Raw genomic sequence first — 13,982 nt, 5'->3', positions numbered from 1 at the left:
GTGTTCATGTAATGTTTCAGATAAAAAAATATCTGCACTTACACCCATTACACACTGTATATACATAAGTTTCTACTGGGCCGGCCGGAGTGGCCGAGCGGCTCAAGGTGCTACAGTCTGGAACCGCACAATCGCTACGGACGCAGGTTCGAATCCTGCCTCCGGCATGGATGTGTGTGATGTCCTTAGGTTAGTTAGGTTTAATTAGTTCTAAGTTCAAGGGGACTGATGACCTCAGAAATTAAGTCCCATAGTGTTCAGAGCCATTTGAACCATTAAGTTTGTACTCGACCCTTGGTGCGCGAGATCTACTAGCATTTATCATTTTTTTTGTTTTTATGTTTTTCAGTCTGGTGTTTCGAACATAGAATTACTCTCGGAATGAGTTCTGGACGAAGAATTTATTAAGTCAGTCAGATTGTAGCATTGATGGGTGTTACACTGTATAAATATTGTTCGGAAAACTGGCAGCCCTTTCAGCAGAGGTGAGAGCCGTGACGTCACTGGCGCTTGGTGATCTCGTCCTGGATGCTGGTGACGGAGTGCTTGCTGAGAGCGCCGCCGGGAGCGGAGGAGGCGGCGGCCTGCGACGGCGCTGCGCCCGCCTCGCTGGCGGCGCCGCTTTTGGCGCCCTGGTAGCCGCCGAAGCCGGCGAAGGCCGGGGGCGCGAACTGCCGGTAGCCGCCGGCGAACTGCTGCGGCAGCTGCGGCTGCGGCGCGCTGAACTGCCCGCCAGCCCCCGCGCCGCCCTCGCCGCCCCCGAAGGCGAACCGGCCGCCGGCGGTCAGTGGCACGGAGGCCAGCTGCGAGGGCGCGCCGAAGCCGCCGGCGGAGCCCAGGAAGGGCGAGGCGGAGCCCAGCGCGGGGGCGGCGCCGTAGAAGCCGACGCTGCCGCCGGCGGCCGCGGGCTGCGCCACGCTGGGGGCGACCGAGTCCGCGCCGCCCACGGGGGCCGCGCCGAAGCCGAAGCGGTAGCCGCCCTGGAAACCGCCGCCGCCGCCGCCGGGGGCGGCCGACTGCGGCTGGTAGCCCAGGCTGAAGCTCACCTGCTGAGGAGCGCCCGCGCCGCCCACGCCGCCCAATCCGCCCCCGGCGTCGCTCGCCACTGAGGAAGAGGATGCGTCGGAAGAGGAGCCCTGTGCGCCCCCGACGCCAACGCCGCCGCCGAAGGCGTTGAAGCCGTTGAAGTACGGCGGGAAGAAATGGTATGGCGGGAAGCCGCCATTCCCCCCGCCGAACTGGGCTTGCGCTATGGAAGAAAAACTCAGTCATTGTGGGACTGGGTGCAGAATGTGCATCATTTCTCTGTTGTTTGTATGGAGGAATGAGGGGAACGATTATTCTAATAAACATGGGCATACTTTAAGACGTATGAGCCTTCATTCAGTAGAAGATGTATGTCACCAACTGCGACATGGTCGCGTATGCAAACAGTGATCCAATCCTGTCAAATGTTTTTTATTCCAGTCTTTGATCTCAATATGAATTCTTTAGTCGGTGATTGGTTTCGGTCCGTTATGATCATCCTCAGATCTTTTTCACACCATGTCCTAAAATGATAAGGCCATAATGGCATCGTCAAAACATATAAATATAATCAGCATAACATCGTCATATAGATCTAGAATATATTCTACACCTTATTTTAGATCCATATGACGATGCTATGCTGATTATATTTATATGACGATGCTATTGTGGCCTTATCACTTTAGGACATGGTGTAAAAAGGTCTGAGGATGGTCATTACGGACTGAAACCAATCATCGTCTAAAGAATTCATATTGTGATCAAAGACTGGAATAAAAAACACTTGAAGATATGTGTTTCCCGGCAGTGAAATTAACAAATGCTCATACTTCTTAAGTTATGCACTTTAGTGTCCGACTTTACTGGAAACTTTGCTTCGAATGATTTTTCCTGTCATATCCCTGAACATTGACCATTCCTCCTGGGGCACCCTGTACATCTACGTGGTACTAACATAGTGGCGTCTATACATGTAGTGATGTGTCCGTAAGACGAAACATTACATTAAGTCCTTTCGAGTATGGACCCGAAAAACCTTCGTGATGGAGTTAGGTGAGTTTATTGCTAACGTTACATGAAATACCGTAAAACTAGGCAACTTTGCTACAGAGGTACTCCTTTGTGGCAACAATCTGCTCTACCATTTTACTCTCCTACTTCTACATCTACATACATCCTCCGCAAGCCACAGTATGCTGAACGGCGGGGAGGAACCTGTACCACTACTAGTCATTCCCTTCCATGTTCCTCTCTGAAACAGAACGAGGGAAAAATGGCCATATGTATGTCTCCGTACGAGCTTTAATCGCCGTAAGCGAAATATAGCTGGGGGCGGTAGAATCGTTCTTCAGTCGCAGCGAGCCTAGTGCTAACAAATCAAGAGCCCGCATCTGAATTGCTTCGATATCTTCTTTCAGTCCGGTTTGGTGCGGATCCCAAACACTCGAGCAGCACTCGACCGTAGGGTCCCACTACTATTCTATATGCGGTCTCCTTTACAGATGAACCAAAATTTCCTAAAACTCCCCCAATAAACCCAAGCACTTCCGTTCTACAATTCTTACATGATCAGTCCATTTCATATTGCTCTGCAGCGCTACAGCTACATACTTAATCGACGTGACATTGTCGACTGATGTTGTACTCCAGGATTATGCATATTTTTTCCCTACTCACCTGCATTAAAGCTTTTTTACATTTAGAGCTAGCTGACATTAATCACACCAAGTAGAAATTTTGGCTAAGTCACCTTGCATCCTCCTATCCGCCACTCAACGACGACGCCTTTCCATACACTACAGCATCAGCAAACAGCCGTAAACTGCTGCTGCTCACCCTGTCCGTCTGATCATTTATGTACCGGGTGATCAAAACGACGGTATAAATTTGAAAACTTAATAAAAACGGAATAATGCAGATAGAGAGGTAAAAATTGACACACATGCTAGGAATGACATGGGGTTTTATTAGAACAAAAAAAAAAAGTATTGCTAGACGCGTGAAAGATCTCTTGCACGCGTCGTTTAGTGACGATCGTGTGCTCAGCCGCCACTTTCGTCATTCTTGGCCTCCCAGGTCCCCAGACCTTAGTGCGTGCGATTACTGGCTTTGGGGTTACCTGAAGTCGCAAGTGTATCGTGATCGACCGACATTTCTAGGGATGCTGAAACACAACATCCGACGCCAATGTCTCACCATAACTCCAGACATGCTTTATTGTGCTGTTCGCAACACTATTCCTCGACTACAGCTATTGTTGAGGAATGATGGTGGACATACTGAGCATTTCCTGTAAAAAAACATCATCTTTGCTTTGTCTTACTTTGTTATGCTAACTATTGCTATTCTGATCAGATGGAGCGCCATCTGTCGGACATTTTTTGAACTTTTCTATTTTTTTTTTTGTTCTAATAAAACCCCATGACATTCCAAGCATGTGTGCAAATTTCTACCTCTCTAACTACATTATTCCGTGATTTATTCAGTTTTCAAATTTGTACTGACTTTTTGATCACCCGGTATTTAAAAAGTAACAGCCAGCCTATCACACTTCCTTGGGGCACTACTGGCGACCCTTGTCTCGCATGAACACTCGCCGTCGAGGACTACATACGTAATGGGTTCTCTTACCCAAGATGTCTTCGAGCCGCACACATACGTGGGAACCTATTCCGTATACTTGTACATTTGTTAACAGTCGGCACCATGGCACCGTGTCAAATTCTTAAACACTGTAACTCGTTCAACATTCAACATACAGCTCTGCTGCAGTGTTTTCCAACATAGTGCTGCCATTAGTGATGGTAGCTACAAGTACTTCTGAGATGGTCGCAAAGACAATTTATCGGCAAATGGAAAAACAACATGGGAACATAGTTTCAGACTTCTTGCAAGCTTTGTGTTACTTCCAATAACTTTGAAGAGCTGATTAGCTGATGGCAAGTTAATATAAATAAATTGTATCTGCAAACTATTCTTACACGGACTAAACTTTACAAAAATTTTCTTCAACCATTGTAAAGCGAAAAACATTGTTGCTGCAGATTATAGGGGGGACTTTGTGACAGCACACATACCTGGCGAAACGGGTGCGACAGCTGAAATTACGGGTACTTTTAAATGTTCTAGTAAATAAGAGACAGTTTTATTTCGCACTACAACTTTGTTTCTAAATACAATACATAAATGCTCAGAATATTTTATTAAATGCGTCGTGACTTTGTGCCTTCTTATACCACTGGACTTGTACAATGTCTAATACTCTGAGCAGTTACCTTGCTTATAGAATATTGTGTTGAATGTCAGTGTTGTTACCTGTTTCTTTTTCAAACAATGCCTTTGAACAGAGACGGCAGTAAGTGTGTGAAAGTTATGTTTAATCACATTGCTTAATTTAGCTTTTTTCATTCATATTTTATGTGAGTGAGACGTGGGATGTAATTATTTGTATTTTAAGAAATATAGGAAAACAAATCTCACGAATTAGGCGAAGTTTGCGATGAATGTTTTTCTGTGGTGACCAAATCTCTGCCACAGTTATAATTGTGTGTCAAAAAAATGGTTCAAATGGCTCTGAGCACTATGGGACTCAACTGCTGAGGTCATTAGTCCCCTAGAACTTAGAACTAGTTAAACCTAACTAACCTAAGGACATCACAAACAGACATGCCCGAGGCAGGATTCGAACCTGCGACCGTAGCGGTCTTGCGGTTCCAGACTGCAGCGCCTTTAACCGCACGGCCACTTCGGCCGGCTAATTGTGTGTCATTGATAAACAATAGGTCAGACCATCCTTGCTGCAGATAAATTTAACGCTGTTCTGTCTGTCTTAGACTTCATGTTATAATATTGTCCTGAGATGGGACGTAGCTGTCTGACAATTAATATTCCATATTGCGAAATATCATTCACATAAGAACTTTATTGCTATCAAAATTAAAGGATGAAAGTTATAACACTAAATATCGCAGCAAAAATGTCGTGAGGTTATGTCACACAAATAGATCTAGGTGTCAAAAAGTTTCCCAGTCTTGCGTTACATTCAACTTCGTACACTTATGAAAAAAATTTTGGAAGTTAGGTTAGATAGAGCGTCATTCAGTCGTAGAATGAAGTTGCATCAATATGAAATTTATAGTCACAATGCAGATCATATTTCGACCTGTGTCAGGTCATTATCAATGCAGTGCGGAATTGCAGCAGTTGTTCGTGCTCAAGTGAATGCTTACACAGTTCAGTAATTGTTGAAAGGTGTAAGCATTCACTTGAGCACGAACAACTGCTACAATTCCGCACTGCATTGATAATGACCTGACACAGGTCGAAATCTGATCTGCGTTGTGACTATAAATGTCATATTAAAGCAACTTAATTCTACGACTGATTGCTGCTCTATCTAACCTAATATAACCACAGTCGTTGCGTGCACCCACCCCATGGAGGGCAACCTGATGAATTTTTGAAGTGTTTTCCTCCTGCTTCGATGCATGCTCTGAGCCAGCGTCCCATTCTTTGCCGCACCCCGTTGAAACTTCATGGAGTGCGTCCCATTTAGACATATTCATTATGAATACGCACTCTCAGAACATCAACGTTGGGTACAGGATATACATTCGTGGACTTCTACACCCGTCGTCAATTTGAATATACTCAGGTTGTGTATTTGGACGCTATGTTGTGCAACACTTAAAACAAAATACCGACGTTTCGTCGTTCTTTGCAGCGGTTCTATTCAGGGCGACTAAATGTTGGATTGTGGGGATAGTCGTTCCTACACACTGTCTTGTTTCGGTTGTCAGGTGGCTCCTGACGTCCCAATCTGAGATGCCACTGGCAGATTTCAAGTAAGGATCGCTACGGAGGGTTGGCCGTACGGTAGACCACTCTACTCTCACAGGTGACTGGTAGGCTTGTACCCAGGAGAAATGTTTTCCTGCAGCAAGACGTTGATTCCAGTTCTCTTGCGACCACTTGTTTGCTGTGTTAATCCGGGTCATGTGGAGATGGTCCCTGGCGAACACACGCAGCTCCTTGGACAGGGGTCGCTGGCAGCTACGCCGTCAGTAACTTTTAACCACCCTCGCTAACAATATGAAAACAGTCACACAATTTATGTCAAAACAACAGCACGTTACGAATTCGCAACAAGTTATCAACAGCGGCGGACAGAAATATGGAGCCGGCCGCCGTGGCCGTGCGGTTCTGGCGCTGCAGTCCGGAACCGCGGGACTGCTACGGTCGCAGGTTCGAATCCTGCCTCGGGCATGGGTGTGTGTGATGTCCTTAGGTTAGTTAGGTTTAAGTAGTTCTAACTTCTAGGGGACTTATGACCTAAGATGTTGAGTCCCATAGTGCTCAGAGCCATTTGAACCAACCAAAAATATGGAGACAGCAAAAAACCAAAACATTACCATGCCTATTACAATTTAGGAAAACTGTTATCATTCAAAACTGCTTCCAGTCGTCTCGAAATGCATAAATATGGGTCCTGTGTGGTTCTAAAGGGAATCTTACACTTTTCTTCCTGACAAGTGCAGGCAACATTGAAGGAGGTGGACAGTGATAAAGCACCCCTCTCCCAAACGTAGAAGGCAAAGGATCAATAAAATTGAGATCTGGTGACGGCGGTGGCCAGGGGAAAGCGACAATTCATCCTCGTGCTCAGAAAACTAGTTTTGGACGATGCGAGCTACGTGATCAGAGCCATGTGGTCTTAGAACATAGCGTTGTCAACGGGAAACAAACTTTGTACCATGGGATGGTCATGATCAGGCAAAATGGTCACATAATCATTGGCAGTAGTGTGTGCTTGCTGAGTAACAATGAGGCAGGTGGAATACCACAATATATGGCTCTTCAAATCATTGCCGAACCCCTACCATATTTCACTCTAGGACGTAAACTCGACCTGAAGCTGGATGGAAACACTGCGGCACAAAACACCGTCGACCAAATAACTTTCTTCCATTGCTCCAGAGTCCGCTGAATTACAGGCCTATATCACTAAAGTCAATTTGCAGTAGGGTTTTGGAACATGTACTGTATTCGTACATTATGAAGTACCTCGAAGAAAACGATTTATTGACACATAGTGAGCACGGTTTCAGAAAATATCGTTCTTGTGAAACACGACTAGCTCTTTATACTCATGCAGTAATAAGTGCTATCCACAGGAGATGTCAAATTGATTCCATATTTTTAGATGTCCAGAAGACTTTCGGCACCGTTGCTCACAAGCGTCTTCTAACCAAACTGCATGCCTACGGAGTATCGCCTCAGTTGTGCGACTGGATTCGTGATTTCCTGTCAGAAAGGTCACAGTTCTTAGTAATAGACAGAAAGTCATCGAGTAAGACAGAAGTAATATCCGGCGTTCCCCAAGTAAGTGTTATAGGCTCTCCATTGTTCCTAATCTATATTAACGACATACGAAACAATCTGAGTAGCCGTCTTGGATTGTTTGCAGATGATGCTGCCATTTACCGTCTTGTAAAGTCATCAGATGATGAAAACGACTTGCAAAATGATTTAGATAAGATACCTCTATGGTGCGAAAAGTGGCAATTGACCCTGAATAAGGAAAAGTGTGAAGTTATTCACATGAGTACTAAAAAAAATCAGCTAAATTTCAATTTCGCGATAAGTCACACAAATCTGAAAGCTGTAAATTCAAATAAATACCTAGGGATTACAATTACAAATAACCTAAATTGGAACGATCACATAGATAATATTGTGGGTACAGAAAACCAAAAGCTGAGATTTATTGGCAGAACACTCAGAGGGTGCAACTTGTCTACTAAAGAGACTCCTCACACCACGCTTGTCCGCCCTATTCTGGAGTATTGCTGTGCAGTGTGGGATGCGCATCAGGTGGGACTGACGGATACATCGAAAAAGTACGAAGAAGGGCAGCTCGTTTTGTGTTATTGTGAAATAGGGGAGATGGTGTCACAGACATGATACGTGAATTGGAGTGGCAATCATTAAAACAAAGGCGTTTTTTGTTGCCACGGGATCACCAGTTTTCTCCTCCGATTGCTAAAACATTGTGTTGGCACCCACCTGCATAGGGAGAAATGATGATCACGATAAAATAAGAGAAATCAGGGCTCGCACAGAAAAATTTAAGTTCTCGTTTTTCCCGCGTGCTACTCGAGAGTGGAACGGTAGAGAGAGACAGCTTGAAGGTGGTTCATTGAACCCTCTGCCAGGCACTTTATTGTGAATAGCAGAGTAATCACGTAGATGTTGATGGAGATGTTTTACGGCTTCGGCGCCAAATATTCCTATTACGGGCATTTGCGTCACTGGTGAGGAGGTTTGGAATTTTAGCTCGTCATGCAATTTCCTGCTTATTGAGCTCCCTTCGTGTTGCTTTTGTGCTGACAGAGTTCGCAAGAGCGACTCTTTGTTGCGCAGTGAGTTTAGAAGCTGCTGTCGTACTGTTTCTCACCACAAACCTCTCCAATGACCATCTGTAACGATCACTCAACACACATTTTCGTTCGCGTTTTGACTGAGCGGGTTTGCGGTATAAATTTTCCGTGTATGCGGTATAAATCTTCGATATAGTGTCTCCTGAAACACCAAACGCTTCGGTACTTTGGTTACGGAAGCACCCACCATATGAGAACCAACAATTCGTCCACGTTCTAATTCAGTTAGCTCCGACGTAATACACTTACGACTACACAGAACACTGTTCTGACTAATACTGACTGATGCAACGTGTTGAAGACATCACACAGGTGCCGGTCGTGGTCAAATACAACAGCGCAACGTGCACGTTTGGGTAGCATTTGCATTTATGCTCAAGCAACCATTTCTCGCGGTTAGTTTCATACCTTTGCCCTATTTGTATGTTTCTAGCTTCCTATTCGTTGTATGAAGTTGACGTTTCAATGTTGTATGTTGTTTGCAGTAAGTAATATTACGTTTTATTCTATTTGTAGACATTTCGGTTATTATTCCTTCTGATGCACACTCTGACAGTGTGTAGTACAAGTAATAACAATGGGAATGTTAGACTAACACAACGGCCGGGAACTTCTGCTTTATGGGGCTAGATTTCTAAAATGTTGTGTACGGGTATGCAGAGTGTTGGTTTAATTAGACAAAATTGAAAGCGGGTAAAGACTTTTACAACGATATTATGAGAAGACATGAAGACTGAATGCTAAGGACAGCTGAATTTACGAGTTCGCAGGGAGTAGCATGATTGAGCGGGGAACAAATTGTCACATAATTTAAAAGGCTACGTTAGCTGATGGACAAGTTCATAACCACTTACGTTACAGTTAAAACTTTTTGCCATGAAAGTGACTTTTTTTTACACATTAAAATTTCATGTCCGATACACACTCCACAAATTTAATCAACCAACATGAAAAGGGTGTAAGAAATATTAAAAAGACAACGAACGTATTTTCCCGTGACAACGAGTTTTATAATTCTGTTAAACAGAATATTATAGTACTGCTTACTTCAGACAGTGTTCTAATGCGGGCTCCAGAAAAAACACTGTCTAACAGAAACTTTGAAGCAACCAGGGTGGGGATGGAGGGGGAGGACGAAACGAAATGAAACTTCACGGTTTGAGAGAGCGTGTGATGTTATTTCAGTGATTACATCGCCCTATCAAACATTCAAAGAGCTTCGCAGAATGAGCTCAATTATCAGGACCCCGCCTGGCCTGCATGCAAGCTCTCATTCAGGTGGGAAGAGTATCATAACGCTTTTCTGTCCTATCCAAAGGACAGCTGGCCCACAACTGTTGCAACTCATCCTTGATATCCCTGTACTGGGCAAGAATTAACGTCTACGTTCTATTGGGGACAGCTTAGGAGATCTCGCTGGCCACGGGAGTACATCAACACCTCTCAGACAGTTGATAGAGATACGAGTCAGTTCTGGACTAGCGTTATTCTGTTGAAAATGGCACCATGGTACTGTTGCTTGAGACGTAAACATGAGGACATAGGACGTCCGTCACATATCTTTACATCACCAGAGTTGCTTTAATCACTACTATCCGCTATCTGAGATCATACCGGATGGCTCTCCACGCCATGAAGACAGGAGTATTACGGTTTTACCTCTCGAAAACATCGAAGGAATGGAACCTCCTCCGAAGTCGCCACCACACTCATGATGAGGCTGAACATCCGTGACGCTACTCATCAGCAGGCAGTTTCCCTGTCGCGGCACCGGACCAAACGTGGTTCTTTGTGTTGCGACTTTAACGGCAGCCTACGCATGTGGTGGTGATTCCTCAGTCTGGCTGCTGCTAGTCCACGGCTGGCAGTGCAGCATGAGACGGGATGTTACTGAGACTCCACCACTTATTCTCAGATAACAGTAATAAGCATTCCTACTTTCTAAATCCTTTATGTTTCCAAGTACTTTATAAAAGGCTGCAACCTTGACAAAGTATTAAGAAACGAAACTAGTTTCACCTTACATGTACAATTTAGTGTTGTCCAAATACGATCTGTCGTAGTCAGCACGTGGCAGGGGAAATGTAAATGGCAGTAAATGAAATAACAGGTAAATAAATCGTTTCCCCCTTTCCTCTTCCATCCACGAGCGGGGCAAGGGAAGAGTAACTGCCAGTAAAGCTCACAGTAAATTAGGAGCTCTATTTTCTCTGAAAATTTCGTCATGGGCATTTCATGGGATGTTTTTGGGTGAAGTAATATGTTGATCGACTCTTTCTGCAATGTATGCTTTCCGAATTTCAACACTGACCCGTCCCACGGTTCACAACGCCCCTCTAGGTACTGTAGAGCATCTCTTTGACCAGAGGTGTTCAACTTTTTAGCTTACCTGGGTCACATTGCGAGGAGAAGAATATTTTTGGGTCGCATATAATACATTTAACACTACCAAACTGAGGGGAAGGGGGGAGGGGAACCCGATACTGATATCTGCTTTCCGCCACATGCAGCCCGCGGGCTGCAGATTGGACACCCCTGTCTTTGATGCCCTCACACTTACTAACCTATCCCGTGATGAGACCTGTTACTCTTCACGGGATCTCTGTCTGTTGTATTAATACGGCGTGGTAAGTGTCTGAGACTGATGAGCAATAGTCAAAAATCGGGGGGAACGTGTGTTTTGAAAGACACTCGTTTTGTTGGTGAAATGCATGGAACAAACTTGCTACTGTGTTCGGTTTTCGGACATGCTCATGGCTACACTGTTACTGAGGTTGCCCAATTTGCTGGTTTGTGATCACAAACTGTCCAATGTGTGTGCAAAGAATGGTGTAGCACCAACGAGTTTGTTTACTGCAGCATGTAAAAATGCACGTCTTTAATGGCTCTGGGCACTATGTGACTTAACCTCTGAGGCCATGAATCCCCTAGAACTTAGAACTACTTAAATCTAACTAACCTAAGGACATCGCACTCATCCATGCCCGAGGCAGGATTCGAACCTGCGACCGCAGCGGTAATGTAGCGTCTTTATGGGCCAAACAGTTTATAAACTAAATCTTCCTTGAGACATTGAATCGCAACTTTATTTACGATAATGATAGAAGGTGAAGAAATAAATTAAAATTTGTGTCATGGCCAGACCTTGAATTGGGGTCTCGTGCAGTGAGGGCATTGGACTAGGGCAATCCGTGCGTATACTGCTTCAGTGCCGGCACTGTAGCTCAGCGTGTTGAATCAGAGTGTTAGCTGCCCTCTGTAATTAAAAACTGAGTTAAACTAGAACAAGCGTCATGGGACGACCATCCTAAAAAAATACAACGAACCGTAATTAACAACATGAGATAAAAAAAGTGGTGTACTGGCTAACACAGTTGCCTAGTAAGCACAAGACCCATTCTCAAGTCCTGGCGGTGGCACAAATTTTAATTAGCTTCTTCAGCTTCTATCATTATCGTAATTTATAAACTGCTCAGTAGATGACTGGAGACTTGTAGCGTGCTCTGTCGTGCCTCAATTTTGCCACTTATCAACTGATGCTTGGAGCAAAGGGCAACTCAGACCTAATGAGGCTGTTTGTCCGCAGTGCGTACTGAAATGAAATGATGTACGACATTGATGGCTGGGGAAGTTCGGCCGCCGAGTTGCAAGTCTTTTCAGTCGACGCCACACTGTGTGACTTGCGTCTCGATGATGATGAAATGATGATGACAATACAACACAACACCCAGTCCCCGTCCGGGAATCGAACCCAGGCCTGCTGCATGGCAATAAGATGAGCTGATCACTCAGCTATGCACAGGATGTAGTTCAGACCAGAGATATCTTTTGTGATGCAGATACACTTCTCGCATTTACCTCGAATAGAATTGTCAAAGCAGCGTCAAAACAATTGTTGGATCTCTTGGGGTTGTTGTGGCTAGTAGCTGCTGTTGTCACGCGCTGCGAGACGTGGCAAGTGAAACTCATAGAGGGACTTCTGATAACACGCCCGTGGCTCGCTGCCCCCCCCCCCCCCCCTCACTTGGAGCACTGCGAGTTAATCAGTCCATCATGTCGCTTTCATATAAAACAGGAGCTGCTTTCGTGGCATGGTATTCTGCGGACTTACGTGTATCTGTTATTGCTTACGAACATGAGTGTGAACTGCTCTATTTAAATATACTGTAAGTGTATTACTCGTATTCTACGTTATTTTTGTTCGCATCCGTTCTCCATACTTTCTTGCAGTTAACAGAGAACTCCACGCTAACAGGTCCTGACAGTATTGGTATTCAACTTATTACATCCTGTCACGAAACAAGCAAGTAATTCTGCTTTGAATAGTCTTGCTTCTTGCCACTAAGTGTCATGTATATCTCACTGGCTTGCACAGAGTGGATGTAGATATAGTTGAGTATGCTTTGTAGTCATGGTGATTACAGCATTCTTCCTTGAAAATTCCAAAAATGTAACAGTAGCTACGAATATGTTTCACACGTTAGTGACAGGTACTGCAAACCGTACATGACGAAAAACGGATTGTAACAAAAATTACACAGAATAATAGCAATATAGTGTATCTAAATCGAGCAATTTACACATGGATTCGTATGCAGTATCAAATAGACATGAGTCCACAGAATACAATGTGATGAATCTAGTATCTATTTCATATGAAACGAAAATAAATAATGAATCATTACGGATGAGAGCAAAAATTAAGCAGAATACGTACAACATATTTATGTAGCAATTCAAAGGGTGCAATATGCTCGAGAAGGTCGTAATAAGGAACATGATTTCCACTTGATAACAGCCAACGGTCGAAATTCTAATATCACGATTTACAAAGAAATATGCCTTACCAACAATCAGACACACCTAGAAAGTATAAATGAAAAATATTATCATCTAGCACTCGTATTTCCAAAGACAATAATACGGATTTTCGCCTCATATGTCTCGTATTCGAAGTCCTCCGCCACGCGACTTGGAACGCTGCTATAGTTCTGTGTTTCCTTGTCGTAACACGGTCCTCGCACTTCTGTTTTGGTGTATGTGCTGGTGACACTCCCGCGGATGGGTCGAGACTGATCCGGACTACCAGCAGGAATCGCGCATGCGTGAAGAGGCGTGGTTTGAGGGGTAGTTGTGCACATAACGCCCCCTGATGGAAACCGAAGAGGTGGCTTCCGCCCGTGTCAAGTGGGCGATGACTGTGATGCCGCACTCTGCTGTGGTTAAAAGCTGCATCAGTATTGTGAGACTTGCGCAATGTTATCCGCCGGAAAACCAGAAAATGGTATTTGCAGCAGAACTGTCGGGAAACCCAGGGGAGCTGGATATGGTTTTAGGAAGATTAAGCAGTGTTTTTCGTACCATGGCTTGAACCCACTCATTCAGGTTGTTTATTTCAACATTATCAGTGACCAACTGTTGCTATTTCGCATGTGACTACAGCAGTGTTCCCAGAAATGCGTACACGCGTTTAGGTTTGACGAATAACAAGTGATATACTACACCTTGATAGGA

General features: G+C 44.5%; 1 protein-coding gene across 1 annotated transcript in view; it reads right to left on the bottom strand.

Moving 5' to 3' along the window:
* Positions 1 to 500: 500 nt before the first annotated feature.
* The window catches only part of LOC124545645 (uncharacterized PE-PGRS family protein PE_PGRS24-like), a 30,442-nt gene continuing 16,960 nt past the window's right edge, over positions 501 to 13,982 (bottom strand). Inside the window, exon 3 of the mRNA XM_047124591.1 lies at positions 501 to 1,249. Within this exon, the coding sequence (XP_046980547.1) occupies positions 501 to 1,249 (749 nt within the window). The remainder of the gene's footprint in view (positions 1,250 to 13,982) is intronic.

The sequence above is a fragment of the Schistocerca americana genome, chromosome 8 (genome assembly GCF_021461395.2).
Source record: "Schistocerca americana isolate TAMUIC-IGC-003095 chromosome 8, iqSchAmer2.1, whole genome shotgun sequence".
NCBI lineage: Eukaryota > Metazoa > Arthropoda > Insecta > Orthoptera > Acrididae > Schistocerca > Schistocerca americana.
Note: the sequence above shows the minus strand (reverse complement) of the source record. Positions and strands in the feature narration are given on the sequence as shown.